General features: G+C 41.0%; 2 protein-coding genes across 2 annotated transcripts in view; one reads left to right on the top strand and one right to left on the bottom strand.

Annotated features, from left to right (window-relative positions):
* Positions 1–397, bottom strand: part of MRPL40 (mitochondrial ribosomal protein L40) — a 3,215-nt gene extending 2,818 nt beyond the window's left edge. The window contains exon 1 of the mRNA XM_027652313.1: positions 264–397. Within this exon, the coding sequence (XP_027508114.1) occupies positions 264–397 (134 nt within the window). The remainder of the gene's footprint in view (positions 1–263) is intronic.
* Positions 398–1,829: 1,432 nt separating this feature from the next.
* Positions 1,830–26,778, top strand: part of LOC113951222 (protein HIRA) — a 29,152-nt gene continuing 4,203 nt past the window's right edge. Inside the window, exons 1-22 of the mRNA XM_027651953.1 lie at positions 1,830–2,074; positions 3,742–3,804; positions 4,478–4,588; positions 5,399–5,489; positions 5,937–6,031; positions 6,866–6,961; positions 7,787–7,947; positions 8,848–9,015; positions 9,537–9,650; positions 11,189–11,259; positions 13,833–13,938; positions 14,510–14,731; positions 15,529–15,614; positions 16,054–16,248; positions 17,662–17,826; positions 19,736–19,940; positions 20,694–20,798; positions 21,587–21,735; positions 22,838–22,999; positions 23,761–23,819; positions 24,761–24,866; positions 26,576–26,698. Coding sequence (XP_027507754.1) covers positions 2,035–2,074; positions 3,742–3,804; positions 4,478–4,588; positions 5,399–5,489; positions 5,937–6,031; positions 6,866–6,961; positions 7,787–7,947; positions 8,848–9,015; positions 9,537–9,650; positions 11,189–11,259; positions 13,833–13,938; positions 14,510–14,731; positions 15,529–15,614; positions 16,054–16,248; positions 17,662–17,826; positions 19,736–19,940; positions 20,694–20,798; positions 21,587–21,735; positions 22,838–22,999; positions 23,761–23,819; positions 24,761–24,866; positions 26,576–26,698 — 2,693 coding nt within the window. The 5' untranslated portion in view covers positions 1,830–2,034. The remainder of the gene's footprint in view (positions 2,075–3,741; positions 3,805–4,477; positions 4,589–5,398; positions 5,490–5,936; positions 6,032–6,865; positions 6,962–7,786; positions 7,948–8,847; positions 9,016–9,536; positions 9,651–11,188; positions 11,260–13,832; positions 13,939–14,509; positions 14,732–15,528; positions 15,615–16,053; positions 16,249–17,661; positions 17,827–19,735; positions 19,941–20,693; positions 20,799–21,586; positions 21,736–22,837; positions 23,000–23,760; positions 23,820–24,760; positions 24,867–26,575; positions 26,699–26,778) is intronic.

Genomic DNA, 26,778 nt, shown 5'->3' with positions numbered 1-26,778 from the left:
CGGCGCTCGCGGGGTCCCGGGCCGAGCTCGGGCCACCCCCTGGCCGGGCCCGGAGCCCCGGCGGGCCCGGAGCGGCCGCAACAAGTGCTGGTGTGTCCCGGAGCGGCGCCGGGGCTCTGGGGCGGGGCGGAGGGGCCGTGCCGGGGCAGCCCCCGGGCCCGTCCCGCCGCGCACGGCGTGTGCGCGGGGCGCAGCCCGGGCGGGGGCGGCTGCGGGGCTCGGGGGGAGCGGGAGCCGCTCCCGCCGCCCGGGCAGCTCCGTACCTGAGACAGCGCAGAAGGTGTTCGAGGGCAGGGCGGTCGGCGCTGGCGGTGCCCCGCGGGGTGAGCGGTGTCCGGAGCACGGCACTGACCGCGCTGCTCTCACTGCGGCAGGTTCGCTCTCGGAGTCCCCACATGCACTGAGCTGTCAGTCTCCGTGGGCAAAAAGGTTTCTCCCAGCAGTACTTTCAAAACAACTCCCTGAATTTCTGTACTCTCCTGTCTGCCAGTCCTCTGGGGGTTTTTTAGAGATCTGTGAGCTCAGACGCTTTCAGAGTGAAGTGTTGGTATTGACAGAAGGCTCTGTGCTTCCCTGGTGTGGCAAACGCGGGGTAGCATCAGTGTTATGTACTTACACTGCTTAGGATGAGTTTCCAGGTTAATACCTGTACTGCTCCTGGTGAGGCAGTGAGAAGAAATCTAACGTGAAGAGCTCACTTGAGTTTGTGCAAGTTTTGTCCTCAGAGCCTGGATACAGCTTCATTTCCACTGCAAACTGTGTGCCCTGTTAATGTCTAAATGTCATTAGATGGACTCACGTAGCTGATTGGGATCTAGAATAAGACTAAGGTGGAGACCAGCTTATTCAGGCTGGAAAAGCGTGCTTTGAGTTAAAAACCACAGATACAACTTTACAGCTGCCTTTCTGCACGTGGTGCTGTGTTTGTGTCCGTGCTGCAGGTTTTGCAACAGTCACTCAAGCCTCGAGTTGCTGTTCATCTGCATCCTTACTTGGCCTGCTCTCCAGGGACTGTGTAGGCAGCAGATGGACCCAGACTTGTAACCAAAGGTTGTAGTGAAGTGAAAAATTGTGGAAATACTTTATTTGAGTTGTTTTTTACATTTCTGCTTGGTTAATCTAAACAAGTGTAGCATTTACATCTTAATCTTTGGCTGCCCGTGGGCAGAATGTCCTGTGCCTCTGTTTATCTTCAGTGAGAGCACACTTAGGAGCAGCTGAATAAAAACTTTCAGCCTAAATCTAATCTAAGAGATTAGATCTGTGACTTCTTTCCTTATTTCTTTAAAGGGTGCACCTTTTGTTATGGGTGTGCCTTTGAAATCTGTAGCAGTTTAGAACACATCCAACAATTGCAGAAAACAGGCTTCAGCCGAGTGATTTGCAGCAGGGGTCCTTTGGAGAGCTCTGGGATCCTCTGCCTGGTGGATAATGCACCACGCAGGGCCTCGATAGTCCCACATTTTATTCCCATTTCTGCTGCTGACCTGCTGGGATGAGTTTGGCCAAGTCACTTTGTCATAGTTTCACCTCCTGCAGAAGAGACATTCGGCAGCAGCTCCGTCTGTAAAGTGCTGTCAGTGGTGCCAGGGGGTGCAGGACTGTGTGACATTGCCACACTGCTGTCCTTGGGGTGGGGAGTGCAGGGTAAAATCGGGGGTTTAGTCAGCCCCTTTAACACCCCAGGGCTCTGGATCCTCCAGGCATCCTGCATGCAGGGAGTCTCTGTCACTCCTCTTGGGCCTCCCCTTGGCTCTGGAACCTCTCCAGAGCAGGGTCAGCAGAGTTTTCACTGTGTGTGCTGGAGACTGATCATTTCTGTTCCCTCAATCCCTGCACAGGCACACAGGGCTGTTCACTGCTGTTGGAGCAAGGCTGGCTCTTCCACACTCCAGACCCAGCTGCCATCATTCCAGCCTTGCCCTCTCCTCACTCAGCTTTGGGATTTTTCCTTTCCTGAATGGACTAGAATGAGTGTAGTGATGCTCACGGGCACACACTCCACAGACACTGGAAGGCAGTGTTGGAGCTGGGATGTTCAGCACACCTGGGAATTGTGGGCCACGTATTTATGGTAAAAACACATTTGGGGGGCTCTGTAGGTTTTTGTCTTAGAGTTCTTAATGTCGCTTATCTGAATACTTACTGGAAATATTTCTTCAGATGCACCTTCTGTAAGTTTGTCATGCCCCTAGTGTGAGTTTATTGGACATTGCATGAAATTCTCATTATTGTTGTGTTCTCTTCCATGTTTCTTTGGCTTAGAGCAAGGTAGAATATTCAAAGTGCAATCTAATGGGGGGGCAGGAACAGATGACTGTAAGATACAGCTGGTGTGATTTGCTTCCCTCTCCTAGTGTTCCATTCAGTACCTCTCTGAAGAGGAATCCAGTTGTCTGAACATATTCAGCACAGGGGGTTTTGAGAGCCCAGGTGCTTAAAGATGGCTCATGCAGGCAAACACTGCTCCCTGAGGGAAAGGAGGTCCCTTGCCATTCCAAGAAACCCTTGCAAGCCCCAAGGTGCTGTTTGTGTATAACAACTTGTAGAAACTGGAGCCTGCTCTTGTTTAAATATAGGCACAGAGTTTATCTCTCCAAGCTGTAATGGTGGAATGTAAATATTTGAATTGATTTGTGAGTCACATTGGATGTTGCATTAGATGGGCAGAAAGCAAATTGAATAGAAACTCATTAATTTTGTGGTAGAAGTTCACTTAAAATTGTGTTTATATTTCATTGATTGCAAACAAAAATGATGCAATATTCAAAATGGCTTTTATTCTTCTGCTGGTGTATTTTTTAAAAAGATGGGACCTTTTCCTTGGGTTTTTAATTCTCTTACTTGGAACTTTTTGTTCCAAGCTTGTTTCATTATTGGTATTTCTTTAAGTATGTAATGTATGTTTGGTGTCTTTAAACAAATAAGCCCACGGGACATCTGCTCTATCATAAGGTGTTCTGGTTTTAATGAACCTGGTTTGCTTCCTCATGCAATGTGATGCTGGGAGCTTCAATAATTTAAGCTTATTTTCTTTTAGATATTATTGCAAGAGGTTAGAATGTCTTAAAACACACCATGTTAGATTTTAGTGTTGCTGCTTAAGTACCACTTGCATTTTGTTTTGATGCATCATCACTGTTGGGAAATTCAACACATCTGCAGTTAGAGGCATGGGAACGCTTTGGTCACTTGGAAACAGGGACCTTGTACCTTTTGGCTGCTTTCCACAGGATCTGACAACACAATCTGATGGAGACATGGGCCTTGGGAAGGAAGTGGTTGCTATCAAATTGTGGCTCCTTCTCTATTATTTTGAGATAATGGAGGAAGTGACCAGCAGATGCCTGAGATCGGAGAGGATTTTAGAAAAGCAAAAACAGAAACCAAAACAAAACTTGCTTCAGGTCATCAGCTAATGAACTGTAGAAACCTGGAAGAAATTCCATACTCAAATACAGTTTTGCCTCCTTGGCACTCTGGTGTTGTTTTGCTTTGAGGTATTTGGCATTTGGATTAAATGTCCTGGGTTATCCCTGGTTTGCTGTGGAATGGCAACTTCCAGAGGGGCTTTTCCTGGGCTGCCCTTTGTGCCAGGCTGCTCTCAGCTCCTGTCATTCCTACAACTGCAGCTTTTAGAGCAAGAAAGTTGCCAACCAGAAGAGTTATGGTGGCTCTGGCATTACAGTTCTCTTGACTGTAAAACAACTCAGTGTGTTGCTGCTTGTTCTCTAATTCCAGGAAAGCCAATATTTTCAGTGGACATTCACCCAGATGGGACCAAGTTTGCAACAGGAGGACAAGGTATGTCTGTGTGCTGATAAAACGTGGAATTTTGGGCTCTAATAATAATAATTGTGTGCCTTCACTGCGCCTCATCAGTTTGACCCTTTGGAAAAGACATCACTTTTATCTCTAAGAAACAGATGATTCTGTAAGTCATTAAAATGTATTGAAAAGTGCTGTTGTTCCTGCAGAAGGCAGGGTTCACTGTCCTGATGTGCTCGTCCTCTTGGGCATCGTTGAGATAGTAGCTGCAATAATTGAGTCATGGCCAAATTTCTTTTTTATTTGAAGAGGAACTGAATGTGCAGTTGGGCTTTTTGAGTTGCTAAGTAGTAGAGCTATTGGGACAGAAAAATCCAATTATATAAATGGAATAGCTTAAGAAATACATGCAGAAATATTACTTGGTTCACAATAGTGAATAATTTTATGTTGGCTACAATAATTGCAATTTAGTATTTTAATATATCTTTTCTCTTTTAAAATACAATTTTAGTTGTCCCTGTAGTTGATATCAGTTATGTACAGTATGACTTGGTGTAATTGTATCAAAATGGCATCTGTATTCAAGTGTTTCCAAAATTCACACTGCAGTAATGCCTATATTTTAGCATCTGTTCTGGGACCGAGATTAATTTGAAAAGCTTTTTTGCATGTATTTGAAAGGGGGGGGCTTTTTGGTTTCTTACAGGTCAGGATTCTGGCAAAGTTGTGATCTGGAATATGGCTCCTGTCCTGAAAGAGGAAGATGAAAAGAATGAAAATATTCCCAAGATGCTTTGTCAGATGGACAATCACTTAGGTAACAGAGTTGGTTTTTTTTTCTATTATTTTTATCTTTTTTTACTGACTACTGGTAATTTGCCAAAGCTTAAGCATTACACATGTGTAATTGTAAAAACTGTGCTCTGTCCAGTGATGAAGAATCAATAAAATACAGCAGAGTGGTCTCATACTTTGGCTATATAGTTCTGAAGATATTCAGTAGAAAATGTTAAAATGTGGGGAAATATGCAGAGAAATGTAGATACCTTTGGAAATCTCCTCCCTATAAGCTTTTTTTCAGCTGTGGCCACAAAGTATTTGATAATGCACATCCTGAGAAACTGGGGAGCTCTGAAGGAAAGGGCAAGAGAAGAAATAAGTGTAAAATAAACCTCATATGAAGTATATTGGTTATAGTTCTAAATTATTCTGGATTTATTGCACATTACATTTGGAATCAGTGTGGGTACCTGACAAGTTGTCCCTTCTTTATTCAAGAATAAAGAAGGAATATCCCTTTCCTTCTTTGCCCTCTTAATCCCACCTCATTTACCAGGAGCAGTGTCCTTCATTAGATGAATATTAATGTTTCTTCCTTTGAGCTACTTTTGGTGAAGCTTTTTTAGATAAGGAATAAGGGTTTTTTAAGTGAGAAGTTCCTCAACTGCTACTGGCAGATAAGTACCAGTTCATTTATCTAAAGCAGACAGTAACTGCTTTGAGTGGAAAAAGCACACTTAAATCCTAAATGTCCCCTGTCAGGTTTTGCTTGTTGTGATGTTTGTCCCCACTCCAGAACCACTTGTTCCCATATTTCATCTGCCAAACTCCCTTGTGTCCCTTGCAGCCTGTGTGAACTGTGTGCGCTGGTCCAACAATGGTGTGTACCTGGCCTCGGGGGGGGACGACAAGCTGATCATGGTGTGGAAACGAGCGGCGTAAGCACCTTCCTTTCTCCTCACTTTCCTACTGGAGTTCTGGTGGGTTTCTCTGTCACACCTCAGTGTTTCCTCAGTGCTGGCCTGTTGGAAACTCAGAGCTTCTCTTGGTGCACGAGGAGCCAAACCCTGTGACCCCACATCCCTGGTGCTGCAGTGTGTGTCTGCCTGGGGGTCTCTCTCCTCTGGAGGAGCTGACACGTTTTCTTCTGTTCTTGAACAAAGCTTCCTGGTGAGATTTGAAGAGTCACCCTAAAAAGAAATTGTACATTTTATCGAAGCTAATTTTTTAATAACTGGAATTACTTGCTCTAAAAAACCACGGGTTTTTCCCTTTCCATTTTCACTGTAGGAATAACTGATTAATAGAAGTGCACTGTGCAGCTCATTTTTTTTCCAAGAAGAACTTGAGGTGGTTCTGTCGCTAATTGTTTCTATTTTAATTAGGTACATTGGACCTAGCACTGTGTTTGGTTCTAGTAGCAAACTCACTAATGTGGAGCAGTGGAGGTGTGTATCAATCCTCAGAAGCCATTCAGGGGGTAAGTTAGAAGGTGCTGAGTGAACGTGATTTGAATGTATTCGGAAGAAAATAGTTTTTCAGCGTCACAGTGGTTTGTTCAAAACATTTTTATTTGGTAGCAAGTCAGCAATTCCTTTTAAGAGCAACAATAAAAATGTAAAAGAAAATACAATTTTTAATCAAGTGTGATTTTCACACAAGTAACTGCTGGCAACTATGTAACAGAAGAATTAGCTATTACAAAACTTAGTTTTTGCTATTTTCTAGCTTAAAAATGAATTTGAATAAAGGAAGATAAACTGTATTTTTATTTAAATAAATGTTCACACTGGCAGTGAATAATCTGGTTGGCAAAGGATGAAGATTTTGTAAACCAAAGAATGTTAATGTTTATTTAAAAAAAAAATAACTGCAGAGCAGTGCAAAAGATGAATAAACAAGTAATTTCAGATGTGTTTTGCACCTGCTGACATGAGCTGTGATTAGAATCAAGGTGGCCATCGCTGTGGTTGCTCCATGCATGTTGGAATGAAGTGAGTGGATTGTGGTAGCTTCTGTTACTTTTTTATCCAAAACAGGACAGAGTTCTTTAGGCATTAGTACTTCCTACAATCACTGAACATTGCATTCTCTGCCTTGGATGTTTTTTTGATCCCCATTGAACAGTGTAAGTTGGAGAGCCTAACTCCCAGCAACTGTTGCTGTGTTCTGTCCTACCTTCTGCTCTGGTGAAATGAGAATAATTTCTCAGTGAGAGCAAAATGTTGCCATGCCAGTTCTTTATTCAAAGATTTCTGGGTTTTCTGATTACCATCAGCTTCTTTCCTAATGGAAGTTATTTTTTTCCAAACAGATGTGATGGATGTAGCATGGTCTCCCCATGATGCCTGGCTGGCATCCTGTAGTGTTGACAACACTGTTGTCATCTGGAATGCTGTCAAATTTCCAGGTGAGAACTCTCCTGTGTCAGATGGGCAAATGTGTGCAGTGTTGTGACAAACTCTTCCTCCTTGGGCGTGTTTCACTGACTCTGAGCCTCTCTCTGGGGGAATGGCTGGCATTTTGAGATGACACACTTGCAACCTGGCAGGTCAGTCCTCTGTCCAGGTTTGGATGGCAATGAGCACTGGGTTCCACCCTGCTGGAGACAACAGCTGCATTCAGGCTGTGCTGCTCATTTTACAGACAGTCATTATTACGTGTATTTTATTTACATGCCATTTATTTGAAGCTGGCTTCCAATACTGATCCCAGAGTTTTTACACTTTGAAGCTGGCTGTGTACCCTCTCAGCCTCTCCTCCCACAGTCTGATAAGCAAGAGAGTGACTGAAAATAGGTTACCAGGTCTGCCAGGCTTGTGTGTCTGTCGAGTCAAAACTTTGACTTAGTTCACATTTGCTGCACAAAGCTGAATTTGTTGTGATAATCTTTGGGTGTGGAGGAAAGGGTGAATGTTTAACTGAAATTCCAGTTCAAGTGCTGCTTTTCTACAGCTTCAAAGTTCTATTCTGAAGTGCCTGGGCTTTGTTGGTCTTTCTGCTCTGAGCTATTTCTTACAAAGAGTTTTGTACCCCTTATTCTGGGCAGAGTTCTCTTTACCACTTTTTTATACCAGTGTTAACTTAAGCACAGGTTCCAGTTTGGTTGTTTGTACAGTAAAGAAAATTATATTTAATACTCTACTTCAAAAAAAGATCTGGTAAATCTTCTCAACAGTCTGTCCTAAAGGAGATTTCAGTAACTACTCCCTGTTCTCAATTTTTGCCTGCACAGAAATTCTGGCCACTCTGAAGGGGCACTCTGGCCTGGTGAAGGGGCTGACCTGGGACCCTGTGGGGAAGTACATTGCCTCGCAGGCCGACGATCGCAGCCTCAAGGTGTGGAGGACCATGGACTGGCAGCTGGAAACCAGCATCACAAAACCCTTCGATGAGGTACCTCAGAATGGGGGACTGTTCAAAGGGGATTCCTTGAGAATGAGAGAAAACTAGAACAGCTCTGGTTCTGCTGACACATGAATTAATTTAGCAGTGCTGAATGAAATGAAGTTCTCAGGTGGCAGGTTCAAAAGGGGGGAAAAAAGAACTACTTTCTCACACAAAATGTGGTTGACTGGAGACTCTCATTGCCAGTGGATATTGGGAATGCCAAAGGTTTATGTGGGTTATGTAAACAATTCAGTAAATTTCTGGAAATGTATTGGTTGTTCCAAGGAAGTATTGGCACCCTGGTTACAGCAGTCTTACCTTCTTCCCTAAGCATCTTCTGTTGGCCACTGTCAGAAATGAGAGAAGCTCTTTGGAGGGATCTTTGGTCTGGCATCACAGGGCTGTCACTTGGTGACTTTGATCAACAGAGCAAATACTTGGGGACAGAATCTGGTGCTTACTGAGTGGAGTGTTGTGCAGTGATCTTATGGTGTTGTGATTAGTACAGTTACTCTTTGTAGTAGACTGTAACTGCCTAAATTCACGTGTGAGCTGCTGTGGCAAACTGAAGTCTCATCATTAGCAGTTGCTGTGCTGCAGCCCTGTCATTAACTGGGACTGTTATAATTATTGAGGGAACATATACAAAAAGATGGAACATTTTTGTTTCCTGTAAAAAAGTTCTCTGGGTTCCTTTCTCCCCCTTTTGATAGGGCTTCTTAAGTTACACTTCATCACCTGTGTAAACATGACCAAGTGCTAAGAATTGTGTGTAAGATCATTAATGTTCACAAAAAACTTACTTTGTAATCATATTCCCTAAATGTAAAATTTAAATAGTTTGTATTAACTATTATGGTTTGTTTGCCAAACACTTTTAAAGCTCTGGTATGTTTTTTTTGTCAGTGTGGAGGGACAACTCATGTGTTGCGTCTTAGCTGGTCGCCTGATGGTCACTATCTTGTTTCTGCTCATGCCATGAATAATTCTGGACCCACTGCTCAGATCATTGAGAGGGATGGATGGAAAACCAACATGGATTTTGTAGGGCATCGGAAGGCAGTTACAGTAGTGGTGAGTGAGTGAGAGTCATTTACCCCTGAAGTAAAACTTCTGTTATGCACTTTTTGATAATTTTGTGTATAAATGGGACAAGAGGTGAAGACAGGCATCAAGATTAGTAAAGCAAATGCATGGTGGTGGTTAAAAAATGTCAACTTGACATGTTGGTAGCAATCAGCTTGCTGGTGTGATAAGAGAACCAGATGGAAATGAACAAGACAAGGGGCAGTACAGGAGCATGTCAAGAATGCCTAACATGGGCTTTGTTAGGCCTTCAGTGACTTGGTTAAAGTGGTGTAGGTTTACTAGATCCCTACTAAAATTAATATTATTTGCCATTCCTGTTAAGGCATTCAAAAAGCCCCTTAAGAAAGCCCCTGCAGCTTTTCTCAGTGCTCTTATAGTGTCTGGTTCAAAACTTTGTTCCTATGAAATGTTTCTTTTTCACTCTTAAGTGGAAAATTAGCCTTTAAAGCAGATCTTCTGCTAAAATGTAATTACTGTAATAAAATTTGGGCATCTCATTTGTTTAGAAATTCAATCCAAAAATCTTCAAAAAGAAACAGAAGAATGGGAGCTCCACCAAGTCAAGTTGTCCCTACTGCTGTTGTGCTGTTGGTAGTAAAGACCGATCTCTTTCTGTCTGGGTAAGTGTTTCCTTTGCTCCTTTGAACTGATGTTCAAAGTTATCATTTGGGTAACTTGGGGTTTAGCACAAAGGTTACGTGTACAGCATTAGGTCTTATATTTGGGTGCATTTCAGGGTTTTTTGTTTCTGTTGTTGCAGGTTTAGCTGGAGGGGAAGGAAGTGGATTGCTATTAATTAATTTCTCTAAAACCAAGAGCAGTTAGGAACCAGTGGCAGAGTATGTGCCCTGGTAAGGGGGAGGAACTGTTAAGGGGCATAATGTGTTACCACAGTTAATAAATTCAGCCCTGTTTCCTTCCTGTGTCTTTTACTTGTCTTCTGTCTTTGCAAAGGAAAGGAATGTGAAAGTGAAGGAGGTTTTTAAGTATACTTTTTTTTTTTTACAAGCTATTGACATCTAGTTTGGGTTTTACTTTAAAATCTACACTAAAATTGTTATTCTGGCTAAGAGAATAGTAGCTGTTCTCACATTTATAAATGCAAGGCGGGTTGTTTGGCAACTGCAAAATACAGGGGATAAATTTAACTGATTTGTAAAGCTTTGTGATGAGAACATGTGCCAGAACACACCAATTGCTAACTCCAGTGTGCTATTTATAGATTCCAGTGTGATATTTATCCATCAATTGCTGGATGCACTAAATCTGTTTCTGGCAGTGCTACCAGTGCATACCCATATCAGAGTATCACTCAGTATATTTTACTGTCTATTTATACTATAAAGATTTCATTTAGAATGGCTGTCGAGGTTATATTAGGGATTACAGAGGTGCAAAGTTATAGACCTGAAGAGCTTACTAGATATGTATAGAGCACAGACCTATGGAAGCACAGAGAAGTACTGAAGGTGACAGCTACACTGTGAACCCATGAGCATAAAACTTCTCAGCCACATCGACTGCTCTGGCTTCATTTCAGTTGTACTATACACTATGGATATTAAGTCCATTGGTTTAACATTAAAGAGCTTAGAATGTCTGATTTAGAACAGGTTATTGGGCATTTTCATATTCAGTTCTTTATTACTAAGCTGATTCATAAGTGCAGAGGGATCCTCTTAAAGTTAGTTGTGAGTCAAATTCCCTTTGCTCTTCATAGGCTTCACTTTCTTAGACAAGTAGAGTGAGTGAGGACGTGGAAACCTGATCTGTTTTGTGTCTTCCTCTTGTGCTGGCAGTTTGCAACCCCTTATCTCAGAGCAGCTTAGAATAGAAGCTCTTTCGCATCCGTGGAATTGCTTTTTAAGTGGTGGAGGGTGTTCTGTGGCTGTGATGGAAAGGCAAAGGTGATTTAGAAATTCAGTCTGTGTTTCAGAAGGGAGAGTTGAATGTCAGCTATTCCTCTCCAGAGCTTTTCTGTCCCAGCAGTGGAATGGGTGAGTTGGTTCTTCAGCTGCCCCACCAGGCATGCAGGGCATGTCTCCAGGCCACACCTTGTTTGTGGATATTGTTGGGCTCTGGGAGAGTGTAATGAGGTAATATCTGTGGCAGTGTAGAGCTTCTACATTTATGAGTGTTGTTTATTGTTTTTTTTAAGCTCACATGTCTGAAACGACCTTTAGTTGTCATACATGAGCTGTTTGACAAGTCAATCATGGACATTTCCTGGTAAGTTCATTTCTGCTGTTTGTTACAGAAACCAAAGTATTGTCATCAACTTTAGGTGTTTTCCAGAATTATCTGGAAATTCCTTAAAACAGTACAGCTTGTGATTGGAACACAAGTAATTGATTCCTGAAGGTTTTGGTTCTGCTGCAACATCTTTGGTAGTAACGTTAGCAGTTAGCATGTGGTCATTGGACATTATATAACATTAAAACTGAATAAAAATTAATGTGTTTAGTAATGACACAGTAAAATACTTGTGGAATGAGTTCCTACTTGTTATGATTCACTGATATTTTTTCACAGAATGTCTATTTTGTAACATGACGTGGTGGACTTGGTGAGTTTTATGTGCATTACATCTGTGAGAAGCTGGTTGGACAATCCACTTTCCCAGCAGTCTACTGTTCCAAGCCTTATTTTCTTCTTTCTGCAGTGAGTGGTACTCTCTCCTCTCCTGCTTTCTTCCTAAGGCCTAGTCATAAAAATGCAGAAGTTAATAGTTCTTCGTTCGCTTCAAGACTTAAATAATAAGGGCAAAAAAGCCCATGAGACCACTCAGTAAAGGGTATTTAAAAAAACCTCTGCACCTATACAGCAGGTGATTTAGAGGGTTAAGGGTTATGTACAAGAAAATGCCTAATATTTTTTTCATAATAGCCACACAGCTGATTCCATAGGCCATCTTAATTCTATTGCTTCCTGACTTGTGAAAATCTGCCCTAATAGTTGTGACCATCCAGGTGGGTTTATGCTGTGAATGTCAAAGCTCACAGTATAACTTCCTGCTCTCTGTGTGCTCTGTGGATTTTGCCACGAAGCTCAGTGAACCAAGATAAAGTTTTCAAAACCAAAACATTTTTCTTTCATTAGCAGATTAAGGCTAGAGAGCCAGCAAGAGGAATGTTTCATGAGAAGTGCTGCTATTGCTGCACTACAATAGCTTTGAATAGTTTTGTTTTCCTGTAGTGTTTTTTATTTCTCCATCTGCAGTTTGCACATTTTTCATGGCATGAAGTCATTGGGAGTAATAGCTGGTTAATATTTTGCAGTTTCTGAGGAAATGGTTTTGTGGCATCTTTGAGAGACAAAGGATCATCAGGAAGCTTGATATTTTATATCCTGTTTACAAACTGAAACGGATGGCTAAAATGTCAATAATATGGAATGTTCCCAGAAACATGCTCCATTCTGAAAACAGACTGAGTAAATTCAGAGAAATCTGATACTATTATATTGTTATATCTGTCATTTCTCTTTCAGAGTTTTAGACTTGGATCCATCATCATAATATCTTGAAATGATTATGTTTTCACGGAACAATTGCTTGGTTCCAGAGGTCAATAAGAACTCAGCAATTTTGTCTGCTAAGCAAGCAGAAAACTCTCAACAAGATGTTACCATTTTCTACCTTGGAGTACTGTTGGTTTCCCTAGTTCATGGTTCTGAGGCTGACTGTTGTGGATGTGATGCTATCAGGGCACCAGCCACCACAAAAGTAGATATTTTCAAATCCCCATAGCCATGGTGCACATCATACATTTTTAAGCCTTGCTGGAGTAACTTGGATAGGATGTCAGAGTTCTGCCAGCTTTCCTTTCCTCTTCCTTCTCTGTAACAATTGATCTGTAAGCCACTGTGTTACTGTCTCTGTGAGCTCTGTAACTGGAAGTGTCTGGGTGAGCAGTCAAAATTCATCTAATACTTTTTCAAATGTGCAATAATAGGTTATATATGCAAGAGTATAATTCTATTGACTAGAATGTGTAGTTTCTCCTCTCTCTTGTCGCTAAGAAAACCTTTTGAGACCTCCAGAAGAGGGTTACAATACATTCCCACCTACAAGGACATGTGCAGTTTGCTTAAAACCACAAATAATGAACAATAACAAAATCAGACATATGTTCTTGCCTAGTACAGAGATTGTTGGACTGCTCAGATGTTCAGCTTGCTTTCTTTTGATTGCTGTAGCTTGAGAGAATGCTGCTAGAGAAAAGGCATTTACCCAACATATAGGGCTTGTCCCTTAAGAATCTTGTTTCCTCTCCTTCCTTTCTTGTTTATTTGGATCAGAGAGTTCTTATAGGAATGGACTATCTGTTACTTGTTTCCCATGCATGATGAACCTTCATCTTCCATGGGCCTCAAACAGCAGTTTATAGGGCCTTAAAAGATGTGTATGGATTGCTTATCTGCTGAGAGCCCCTTTCTTCACCCTCTGGCACTAGCACGAAGATTTTGTACATCTTTTGGAGCGTTTATAATTTTCTCCTGTTGTTCATTGTGGACACTGCTCAGATTTACCCCTTCACGAAGGTTTTCATGGTGCTGATCGTACCATGGGTGGGTGTATTGTTCCAATGCCACCTTCCTATGTGCAGTCTGCCAAGGACTGTTGGCACACAGACTCCTGCTGCCCTTCATCCCATCTCCTCACTGTCCCAGTTCTTTGGTTCCATTGGGCATTGCTGTGATAATAAATCTTATGCTAAGATTTTTATTGGGCACTTTATCACATTACTCCTTTGCATCAATGAAAGAGATTGAAAACAAAGTTGGACCTTTATTTCCTTCAGGACCCTTAATGGACTCGGTATCCTGGTGTGTTCCATGGATGGATCTGTGGCATTTCTGGACTTTTCCCAGGATGAACTTGGGGATCCACTTAGTGAGGAGGAAAAGGTACAGTAAGCACTCAGACAACCTGTGATCATATTTGAGGGATATATTGATTCAATTAAAATATTGGACTATTTATTGAAGTATGTAGTGACTGGTTTCCATATTATAGAAGATGTGTTCTTGTCTACTTTATAAATCATTAAAGGAGAGTAGTCAAGAAATGAATGTGTCATATTAGTTTCTGTTCTGGAAAGAGTATTTGGAAAACATCCACTTGCTTACACATCATTATACATTTGAAGTAATTATTTGGCCAAGGAAACAAGGAGTGGGTGCTTCAAAACACTTTAAAATTACTCTTTGACTTGCATGTATGCAAGTCTTTTTAAACTGATTGCTGTTGGCTGTTTTTCCTCTCATTGCTATTAGCAACTAGAGCTTTGAGTGCCAATTATTTTACATATTGACTTAGTGTTAGTTGAAAACACAAAGAAAGAAAAAAATCTAGTGTGTAAATGATACAGAGGGCAATTGCATTTGATGGATTCCATTAGATTTTGTGATTCCATGGTGTTACAATCAGTGATGCCGCGGTAGCAGTTGCAGTCACTCACATCTTTAACACCCACAGAGCAACATTCACCAGTCCACCTATGGTAAAAGCCTGGCTATCATGACTGAAGCTCAGTTGTCTACCACCATTATTGAGAATCCAGAGATGCTCAAGTATCAGCAGAGGCAGCAGCAGCAGGTGGATCAGAAGAACGCGTCGATCCGGGAAGGATCTGGGAATGCAGCAGCTCCCAAAGTGGCAAGCATGGTTAATGGGGAGAGTTTGGAGGACATCAGGAAGGTAGGTGCTCTTGGGCAGTGCCAGGTGCTAAGCTGATAAACACCAAACTGCTTATGACAGAACCAGTTTGTGTGTCCTTCCAGCCTGGGAAGGGTCCAGGTGCCCGAGTCACAGGGTTGGTTACTGGCACTTGGTGAAAAGTTACAGTGCTTTTAAGCAGAAATAAGACTGTGGAAAAAGGCTTGTGGATGTTTCTGCAACAGATACAAAATTCTTGGTGTGCAGGAAGGAACCCAAAAGTAGCTCATAACAGGGAAGCTGTAGAACTGTACTTCAGTTTTTCAGTGATAGAGGTTGAAAGCTTTATTTAATTCTCTCCTAAACATAAAACACGACTTCTAATGAAGGACTCTGTACACACACAGATGAGAATGTTTTGGACTTGACTCTCTAACTGTGGAGAGCAGATTACATTCTCCACAAATGCCTTTTCTACAGATGGATAGATTGAAGATTGGAAAGGTGCATGTTCAAATTAAAAATAATGTGTATTATTGTACAGGCTGAGAGCAGTAATCACAATCAGAATTCTGTTGTACTTGGTACTGTATGAGCTTCTACTTAACACCTATTAATGGTCCAAAAAAAGTTATGGTATTGAAATACACTTGTATTAATAAAAATGTAGATTGACTATGCAATAGTAGCATGGTTCAGAGATGATATGGGAAACAGTCTTTGTTAGCAGATTTTTAATTGAGGCACATCTTTCTTCTACTATACTTGTTTATTGGAAAAAAAGTAAAAAAAGCATTTCCTATTTATCAGAAATGATGATGAAATGTACTTTCCAACAGAATCTCTTAAAAAAACAAGTTGAAACGCGAACCGCAGACGGTCGGAGAAGGATCACACCTCTGTGCATTGCTCAGCTGGACACTGGGTATGTTTGGAAGTCATCTTTAAAATCCTTTGGGATCTTTTTTAATCTTTTTATTGTCATTGTTCCCTGGTGCAAACTCAGAATTCTGACTTACAGCACATAAAGCATGTATTGGAAATAAGTGTGTGTCCTTATGACAGACAGCTTTGGCCTGTCTTCTCTTAGCCAGGAGATCTCACTTCTAATAGCTCAGGCTAATTCTCCTTATCTACCATTATGTGTTGTAGATTCATATCTGTATTAGTACTGGCTTTAATATCCTTTGGATATGAGAAACAACTATGGAAAGTTACGTGTTGGTGGTTTATTTAGGTTGTGTGTGAGTATCCACATGTGGAAAAAGGAAGAATGGAATAAATAGTTTAGTTAAAATTACTATTTTTCAATTATCTTTTATGTGTTTTTGAGTAATATATTTGTTGTTTGTCTTTTTGCTTAGGGATTTTTCTACAGCATTTTTCAATAGCATCCCAATCTCTGGAACTCTGTCTGGCTCAATGATGTCTTCTCAAAGTAACCAGCAGCTCATGTCACTTGATTCTAATGCAGCAAATTCCCTTAATACTTCAAAGCCTTCTGTGGAGCCAACAACAGCCAGTATAAAACCAACAGATGATGCAGCCAATAAAGATGGGTCAGTATTTGCAGTTTTGTTTTTCACTTACATGAGTCTGTTTAGTTTTAAATTTCTGTTTATGGTTCTGTAACCAAGAAATTATTAAAGCAGTTTCCTTACTGCAAAACTCTGAGAATCAAACCTTCCTGAAAACATCAAGATTTTATTAGTATTGGTTACTTTAAATAGTGGTAAATCAGGAATGAGTAAATCCATGTGCACAGTTCTGGCAGTGAGCTCCAGTGCAATGAGGGGTGCAGTTGATTGCTGAGGCTCTAACAAAATGACCTGCTTATGGATTGTTGGCTTGCTATTAGTAATAAATAGAAGGCTTTCCAGTACTGGAAGTCATGAAGCCTGTTTTACATCAAATTCTGTCCTGTGTCCTCCCTTTGAACATGGTGATCCTTCTTTCCTGTCCAACAACCCCATCAGAGCAGAGTGTCGCTGACTTGTCAGTGCACATGAGCTCGTTGGCCAGTGTGCCTTTCAAATGAATAATGGAACCACTCAATTTTACTTGCTGTTCTCTCAGTGGCAGCACTGACTTGGTTTCTTCTCCTCAGTGTGTTTTTACAGTCTTTGTAACAGCACAAGTGGCGTTGGAACCTCTGCTTATCCATCACATCACTTGAAATTGGCCCCAGATTAAAAAACGAGCATGTAGACTATGAGAAATGATTGACAGATGCAACTAGTCTCCTTTTCTTTGAAAACTGTACTTCTAGCAGCTTTTTAGTACAAACATCAGTTATTTTAGAGCCATTCTTTCTTTCAATTAATTCCCTGAATTCATTCTCTGAATGAATTGAAAAATCTCTAAAATAAACAGCTATTCAAATAACAGATCCCTGGAATGCTTTAGTGTGGGGGAAACGCATTCCTTTGCTTTAGAGTTGTGCTTGGAAAGGCCTAATAATCAGTTTGGATTCTTCAATAACAAAAGTCTAAACGTGGCATGAATTGTTTCAGCCCAAATTGTTTGGTTGATAAACAGTGGAATATAATATTGTAATGGAAAGGATTTTCTAACCTGAACAAGGGGTAAAAGCAGGAACCCCAGTGATTATTTAAAATAGTGATCCTTTCCCTTTGGGTACATAAATAGCAGCTGAAAGTGTTGTTCCTGAAAGTTTCATTCCTGAGTTAAAAATACAAAATGAATGAATTAGGATCTTTTAATCTAGACATGTGGCCACATGAAGCTCTGAAGTGTATCAGGGGCAGTTTTTGAGAGTAGGGAAAGCATTCAAGATAGTGACACATGAAGGGGTGGTAAAAGCATATCCTAATTCCTGATGTACTTAAGTGAAAGGTTTTCAACATGGTTTCTAGCCAGTGTAATGAATGCTAGCTGGTTGTTGTGAGCAGTGCAGGTTACCAATACAAAATTAATTTTAATCCTTCTTTTCTTGTCTCTTTTATTGACAGTGTAAATGCTACCTCTGCCTCAACTGCTCCTCCTGCATCCTCTGTGTTGACAACTCCATCCAAGATTGAACCCATGAAAGCATTTGATTCCAGATTCACAGAACGCTCCAAAGCCACCTCAGGGACTGCTGTGGTAACAAACACAAACCAGACTGTTGTGGACAGGTAAGACACAGCCTGGGGAGGGGGAAGGTGCTAATGCAGGGAGTTGAAATGCTGATTCTCTGGGGTGTGGATGTCGTGGTGCTGGGGCTGCACAAATTGCCTTGGGTCTCTTCCACTACTGAAGGGAAGGGGACAGCTGCAAATAGGGAAATTCTCTGCTGGCATTGTCCCTTTGTACATTTGTCCCTGGCATTTTGGTATCAAGCAGATTCTTCAAAATGTTCCAAGTTCAAGCCCTCGTTGCAAGAGGCTGTGTGTGCACGTGCCTCCCTGTGTGGCTGTGTGCAGCTGTGCTCCTTGGAAGACAAAACCAGCCCAAAATAGCCAGCCTGCATCTCTGCACAGCACAGACTTCCTTCAGGATAAATTACCATCCTTGTCAGCAGACAGCCTAGCATCATTATAGCTGCAGTTGTATTTCAGTTTTGTGCCTTGAAGGCATGTGGAGAAGACTCTTTGATTTTAAGGAGTTTTGGCTCTGGATCCACATGACTTAAAAAAAACAGACAAGCCTTTGTTTTTGTGCCATAGTGTGCAATGGCATAAATGTTCCTGCTTCACCAAAACATGTGAGAGAAAAAATAGCAATCTGGAGAAAGAAGTGTCTAGTTCCCCAACTTATCAATAAAGCATATTTTGTACATCAATATTTTTATGTCAAAGGGTTTAACCATGTGATGCAGAAGAAAGATGCATTAAATGACTCTCATAATTGCTTCTGATGTGTCAGTAAAGTATGGATAAAAGTTTATTGTTTGGCATAATTCAGAAGCCAGAGGAAAAAGGTTTGGATTATGCAAAGTATTTCTGTGAAGCCAAGCAGTTAAGGAATAACTGGCAAAAGGGTGTCAGTTAATAACCAGCTACTGGAGGGAATGGGAAGAGTATGAATAAATGACCTATTTTAGGATATAATGGCTAACAAGAGAGTTCACAGGGATTTGTACTAAGTATTTAGTTATATTATATTATATTTCATTATATAAGGAGGTGGGCCTGTTGGAGCAAGTCCAGAGGAGGCCACGAAAATGGTGAGAGGGCTTGAGCACCTCTGCAGTGGAGACAGGCTGAGAGAGTTGGGGCTGTAAGCCTGGAGAAGAGAAGGCTCTGAGGGAACCTTCTTACAGCCTTCCAATGCCTAAAGGGGCTCCAAAAGAGCTGGAGAGAGACTTTTCACAGGGGCAGGTAGTGGGTAGGACAAGGGAAAATGGCTTCAAACTGAAAGAGGGCAGATTTAGATTAGATAAAAGGAACAAATTCTTCCCTGTGAGGGTGGGGAGGCCCTGGCACAGGTTGCCCAGAGCAGCTGTGGTTGCCCCATCCCTGGGAGTGTCCAAGGCCACGTTGGACAGGGCTTGGAACAACCTGGGCTAGTGGGAGGGGTCCCACTAGCAAACCATTTTTATGGTTTGCAGAAATACATTTTACAGCAGTGAGAGCTGAATAGGACAATTTTGGGGGATAGACAACAGAATGACAAAGGAAGTTCTACATGATTAAGTAGAAACTGTAATGTCTGTTGAAGGGGGAAAGATGAACTACTCTTGCATCTTGGAGTGCTGAATTATTTGTATCAGCTCAGGGGAAGAGATCTGATTGTAATTGGAACTGAATGCTAAAATAAGGTTGCTCTTTCCAGCTTTCCCCTGTAGCTAACTGCTGGTTTGACTATTTTTTTTTAAAGGGGAGAATATGTCTCATCAGCTTATGTGTGAATTGCACATTGTACTCCTAGAGAGGATTTGCCAGACCTTTTCAGCTTCTTCCTCTTGCCTTTGTGCATTTTGAAATACACTCGAACAGGGCTAAGAATGTGTCTTCTTATCTACAGGAATGCTGTGCACATGATATGTGACAGCTTTTGGAATCAGCTCTTAAAAAACATGAAATTTTCTTTTTTCTTTTACAGACTGAAGGATCAGAATTTAATTAAAGACAATAAGCCTAAGGATATTCTGGAGAGCAGCAGTGACAGTGAAGAGAAGATTCCAGCTGTTAAACCACTCAGTGTCCCCAAACGGAAACTGGAACTTGAGGGGGAAACAGTAGAAAAGAAGAAAAAAGGAAGGCCTAGGAAAGACTCCAGACTTGTACCAGTAACTTTAACTGTTCAGGTGAAAGAAATAAGATTCACTGTGACTTTCACAAGTCATCCCAAGTTGACTTGTTCCCTCAACTGAGGGGAAACTCAAGTATCAGTCCCTCAGAATTTTTAGCCATCCTTCTTTCATACCTTTAAACTTACTCTTTTTGGAATTTAAGATTAGAAAAAGCAGATGCACATGGTGTGGCAGATGTGTCTATCTTTTATATCAATATACAGCTACTTACTAAACAGCACCAGCATGCCAAGCAGTGGCAGCCTGCCAAATGACTGTATAGAATGAAATTAAATGCCATCAGTTTAGGGTGGCATGTGATGGAGTGGCCCATGATGATTTAAAATATAAATAAATATATTCAACATAAAAAATAAATAAATTTCCTCAGAACCCTGGAGTGGTTCCATCAGAGTTTCCATCATTTTAGGGCATATAGATACTCTGTTTTCAGTATTTAGAACTTATATTTTCCATATAAGGTATGAGAATTTCCATTAATTAGTTGCAGCTGAAGATGGGGGGGGTGGGTTCAAAAAAAAAAAAAAAAGGACCACTTCAAGTTTGTTTTGATTTTTTTTTAATTCTTAGAAGCCATTTTAAAAAACTTGTATTTGTACAGCTAATTGGAAAAACACTAGTATTTCCAGTTGGCATTATTTGGAATTTAAAAAAAAATCCCTTTCAAATCAATCTATATGGTATAATAACTTTGGTTTTAATTTTTTTTAACAGAAAAATTTAACTACTTCTGCAATTTTTTTCCAGTCCTCAGCTGCACTGGCCTCTGAGAAGGATGCTGCTTGCATCTCTGCACCAGCATTAGCACTTAAACTGCCAACCCCAATCCCACAGAAATCGTTTACTTTACAAGTAAGTGGACTGTAAGGAAAAAGGCTTAATACCTTAAAAACAAACAAACAAAAATCCTGCTTTTTTTAAGTATTCTGAGATTATTCAGACCCTTTGCCAAGTTAACATCTGAATGTGTATTTGTTCAAGCAAGCAAGGTGGTGGGATACTTCAGCTTCTGAGAATATGTCTGTATGAGTGAAGTTAATGGCAAATCAGCTAAAAATAGGACACTTCTGAACTAGCTACACTTGCAAGAGGAATGAATTCCCCTGGTTCATCAGTCCTTCCTCCTGGTTGTCCCAGTGAGTGGTGAAGAGAAGGGTCTGTGGCAGGAGGAGCTGCTGCACTGTTATTGCAGCAGTGTTGCTGGTGCACCACTGAAGAATAGAAGCAAGCATTTTCTCGGGGCTCTCTGGAGCTGCTCTGCATCTGAAGAGACTTGCAGATGGTATTGCTTTAGGTATTTATGAAAGAATTTTTCTGTGTGTTTAGGTTGTGGTAGTCTGATTCCAGACTGGGCACATATAGACTTGATCTGGTGCCCATAATTAGGAAGCACAGACAGAACCTTTCCTAAGGCTTGTGCTTCAAATACAAAGGAATTATTTGTTTTAGCCAAGGCTGATTTTCAGATGTCTGCTTCTTTTGAGATGCCACAGTGTATCTTGAAGCCCTATTAAACAGAGAAAGCAATACTTGAATCTGTTCTTTAAGACTGCACTGTCTTGGGTCTAATAGTAGTTGGTGCTCTTTTGAGTAGGGTTTTATCTCTTCCAGAAATTATTATTTAATTTTTTGTATTTCAGATAAGTTCAGATCCATCAATGTACCTTGAAGTGGAGAATGAAATGACCACAGTGGGAGGTTCCAAGCTGAGCAGGTTGAAGTGTAACCGAGAAGGGAAGGAGTGGGAGACCGTCCTCACCAGTCGGATCCTCGCCGCAGCCGGCAGCTGGTAAGGGAGTCTGGTGTGGAGGAAGAGGGTCCTGAAGGCCAGAAGACATTTTTAAGTGTGCAAAAATACATTTACAGAAAGTTAAGTGCACCTAAACCCACGTATTTAAAAATAAGTAGAGGCTTTAAAGCCTTTATCTACTTATTTAGAAAAGTTGATGAACTGGGTCGCTTCTGTTAGGGATTTTTGTGATCTGTTGTGCTTGGCTCAAGATGTCCTATTTCTCTTCCAGCTACCTTGGTTTAATTCATTCAAGCTCTTAAGCTCTTATCCTCTGGAGTTTTTTGTAGGGATTCTGATGTTTCTGTGTTGACTACTGCTATTTGCTGGCTTTATCACACATATACACACCCACTCTGTGATTTTCACACAGTTCTTCATAATAAATATTTGTGGATAAAAGTGTGCACTGTTCTTAGTCTCAAGACCAATTTTGCTTCAGGTATTAGCTCTACGCAGTCTTAAAACATCACAAATTCTCATTAGCCACTTAAAACAATTTGCCTGTATACTTACATTTCTTCTTTAAATTTCTTCATTAAATTTGACTAAATCATGTTAAGCGGCAGTTTTTCAAGTGCTAAGAGATATTTTGTGATGTGGAAATATTTTTCTGAATTTCTTTGCTATTTTTTCTCTGTATTTTCCTCGATTTTGCTTAGTTATAACCTCAGAGTTTAAATTGAAAGTATATTTCTAAATCCTGAGCCATGTCCAGGTCTGAAAAAGAAGCAGCAGATTTTAAAGCTAAATACAAGTACAGGCCTGAAGACCTTGTGTATACCCAAAAGCTTTACTGCTATTTCCAGCTATGCTCCTTGGTCTAATAAAAGATGTTATCTTTACCTGCAAACTTTCTCTTGCCCATCTCCTCATAGTTATAATCAAATGAAGGAGGCAGGGCATGCACAGATATAGATAATCTGGCTAGTTCATGATCTTACCTTTTGGTAGCCAGGATTTTCTTCAAAGCTGTAATAGTTACTTTTTGGGGAATTAACCCAAGTTGTATGATAGCTTACAAATTCAGTCTGGTTTTATGCTACTTGCATTTGACAATCAGTAAACATTTCTTTTTGCTATTTCTTTGATTTTGTTCCAGTGAGATTGTAACTGTGGCCTGTGAGAAACGAACGCTGTCGGTGTTTTCAGCTTGTGGTCGTCGCCTCCTCCCTCCCATCATACTGAACACCCCCATCTCCACCCTGCACTGCACAGGCTCCTGCATCATGGCCCTCACCACTGCTGCTACACTCTCTGTGTGGTGAGTGCATGGCCCAGCTCGTTTCAGAGCTGTGGGGGTGGATGTGTATTTTACAGGCTTAGGTTCAGTTGTGTCAGTGCATCGCTGCTGAAAATGAGGCTGAGACCACAGCAGGTCTGAACAGAGTCCACTTTTGGATAGAATATGAAGAGTTGACTTGAATCCTTTTCTTCTCTGTTCTGGGTCCATAATATTGAGTGTGATTCTAGAAGTAAAATCAGGGGCATTTAGATCAGCTTGAAGTTACTGGTTTAAACAACCTCCTTAGGCCAGACTTGTCATACATGTGGAATGGACTGGGGGGGAAAAGGAGAAATGTGGATATTTGCATTTTCCATCACACATAACCAATAACGTGCATGAGTTTCAGAGTTAGAAGTACTCCAGCCATCTTCAAGAGGCCAGGATAAAACCAGCAGGAACTCATTTCCAGTTGTTGAATTCCATCTAATGTCTCATGGAAGTCAGAGCTCCTAAAGGAATTATTTGGATGCTCAGTGTTTGCTTAGCTCTAATGAGGTTTCCTGGTAAAGAGCCATAGAAGTTGTTCTCTGCTATTGAATTCTGTCTTGCTGTAAGGGTCTGGGTTTGCCAAAATAATTTTGTCAAAGCAATGAGGAAAACATCAAAACAAAAAAAAACCCAAACAAAGTCCCAAACCCCTCCACTTTGTCATCAATAGTGAAGAAGTGCATTTGTTAAATGATTTTGGAGTTTTCAGTTGTTTGTAAACTGCAGAGTTGTCCTTTTGTGTCTTTCAGGGATGTCCACAAGCAGACAGCCATTGTTAGAGATGAGTCTTTGCAAACAATATTTTCAGGTAATAAAAGGGGTCACTTAATTACTGACCTTTGAGCCCACCTGTCCTATGTAGTGCCATTTATGAATATGCTGAAACTTTATGAAACCTGAAAAGCCTAAATAAATAATTTCCCTTCGTTACTGTGTAATAAAGGGAAGTTATTGGCAGTGTTGATATCCTGTAGAAATATCACCAAATAGCAAACTTGTATGTGATTCTGAAGCTTATATTCTGGCTTACTTCTGAATGTAGAAATTGAGTGTTGTGACGATCACAAAATAAATATTTAATGTAAATCTGCTATTATAGCAATTTCTCTGTGTAAGTTGCATGTTTATGTGTTAATGATGAACAGCAACTGATTATCTTCTGTTTTGTTACTTAAAAACCTTCAGTTTCTATCACTGCCAACATAAGTTATCAAAAAAAGCAGTTTTAGCTTTAATCCATACAGTACTGATCAAACTACCCAAAGAAGCTGTATTAGCCCTTTGCAAATGTCTCCATGAGAGGTTACACACACAAGCCCTGGGATGTGCTGGGAACAGAGGCTCCAGCAATCCCACTTACACTGTGCTCTTAGAGAGCACGCTCTGCTGAGTGTGCTGGGGTTTAGAGTTTTAACTTAATGGCAAAAAGAAAGCTAAAGGCTTCTTGGGTGACTGAAGACTTGGCAGAATTGCTGAAGATTTTCCCTAGATAAGGAGAATGTTTCTGTTCTGTATAAATTGCAGCACCAAGACCAATAGTGTATTTTGCAAAATTGGTGTTAATGCTCCTGCACTGAGACTGGTGTTTATCATCAGCAGCTTGTCTTGACCTTCCTGTCAGTGCTTGGGAACGACACTGAACCTTTTTCTGTTGGTTGCTATGGCTGATACTTAACAGTGGATGCTGGGTTTTGCCATTGTGTTAGGCAAGACTCCAAAAGAAACACTTTGCTCTGATTTGACTTGTAGGAAGTGATGCAACTGTCTCTCAGATCTTGCTGACTCAGCATGGAATACCTGTAATGAGCATGTCTGATGGAAAGGCATATTGTTTCAATCCTTCTCTTTCTACGTGGTAAGTCAAATATTATTTCCTGGTTTTGCAGCTTAGAGGAACTGATGTGTATTCTGACTTGCTGTTTCACTTCAGATTTTGAAGGTTAGTCTGAGCAGGATCACATACTAGGCTTTGTTTGGCTTTGGTTCACTGTTGTCTGTCTAGGCATTGCTCTATTATATCCTTATGCTTTTTTGTGTTTAAAATAAATTTTTAAAATGAAGAAGTTAAAATGCAGCTTACTGTATCACTGTCCTACATGGTGCATCTCCTTTTATTTATGAACATACACCTATATATACTTTTGCTGATGTACATCAGTTGAATCTGTCAAGACCTTGGCAATGATTAGAGATAGTCTAGCCTTAGAATACCCTTCCTTTAGGTAGAAGACTGCAGTTCTGGAAAAATTGTCAAAACAATTTTCAGAGCTTTGTTTTGGCATGTTAAAATAATTTTGCTCAGTTTCCAGGGACAGTAACACCCCTGCTCTCCAGTTCTGACTGTGTGTGTACCTGACTTGGTCACTCCCCATCACTCCTTAAAACGTTTGTGTGTCTGATGACCAGTCAAGTTCTGAAGAGAGCTCTTTGTCTCTGAGATGTAAAGGTTTAATGAAGATACTAAGTCAGGTAGGGGGGTAGGGAAGAAATTGTTATACCTGAGGGAATTCCCACGAAGTGTCATTACATTAAACACAAGCAAAGGCTACACCAGAGCCTGTGTCTTGTTGGGGGTCGGACAGGCCTTCCCCATGGAAAGCCATAAATTCCTATGAACAGTTTCCATGGTTAAATTATTTGCAGTGTCTTTCCAAAACAGGTTCTTTGTTGTTTTTCTGAGAGGAAAAAAAAACATGTTGCAATCTTAATATAATTGTTGTAATTAGTGTAATGAGCATGCTTATTAAAGGGCTTATTGTTTTAACTCCTCCTTAGAATAATTGTTGTTATTCAACTACTTGATGTGAATCCTCTGGAAAAGAAAAACACCTTTTTTGTTCTTTACATTAACTGAGTAAGGAGCAGGAGACAGGCTCTCAGACATAATTCTGTTATTTCTTAGATTATACCACAGCTTGGGAAATATATGAAAGAGCAATCCTTTTAGTCATCATACAAATTTAAACATGATAAAGCAACAAAGGGTATTTTAAATGTTTGTGCCATTTTCCCTCTGTGCTGTCTGAAGGTCTAAACTTAGCATTGGTGTGAGCCACTCTTTCCCCTGGCATCTCGAGCCAGGGAAGACGATATCCTTGGTTAGGTGTGGGAATGGCAGCTGCAGTGTCAGGGGAGGAGTAGCTGTAATGTGTAGGAAAGATTGTCAACACCTGTCTGGTGGGTGGGCAGACCTGACATGGGGTAAAACCAAGTTCTTCAGGAGAAAGTCATTACCTGTATTCACTCCAAGCTTCGTTCTGGGACCTGGCTTTTTATTAGATTGTACAACAACAAGTAGAAAGTTCATTTCCTTCAGAAGTAATTCTAAATTGCATTATACATGTAATGGATTAAATTTTAGGGGTGGGAGGGACACGGCAGGAGCAGACTTTGGACATGGAGTGGGAATAGTCAGGATCTGTGGAATTCCTGTGCACTGCAGTGATATTTTTTTGCCTATCTATGAAAGTCCAAGTCAGGCTGTGGGGCAGAACAGAGCTGGCTCCTCTGGCATTGCTGCCTGCTCTCCTCAGACTCGTTCTGTGTTTGTTTGCTGTTTTGCAGGAACCTGGTTTCTGACAAGCAGGACTCCCTAGCACAGTGTGCAGACTTCAGGACCAGCGTGCCCTCCCAGGAAGCCCTGCTGTGCTCTGGGCCCCTGGCTGTGATCCAGGGACGCACATCCAAGTACGCAGCCACTGCTCCACCTCTGCTGGGCCTGGGGGGTGTGTGTTCCCTGCTGAGTCAGGGATTCATTCTGCACCCCT

This window comes from Corapipo altera, unplaced genomic scaffold (genome assembly GCF_003945725.1).
Source record: "Corapipo altera isolate COAL_440 unplaced genomic scaffold, ASM394572v1 67, whole genome shotgun sequence".
Lineage (NCBI taxonomy): Eukaryota > Metazoa > Chordata > Aves > Passeriformes > Pipridae > Corapipo > Corapipo altera.
Note: the sequence above shows the minus strand (reverse complement) of the source record. Positions and strands in the feature narration are given on the sequence as shown.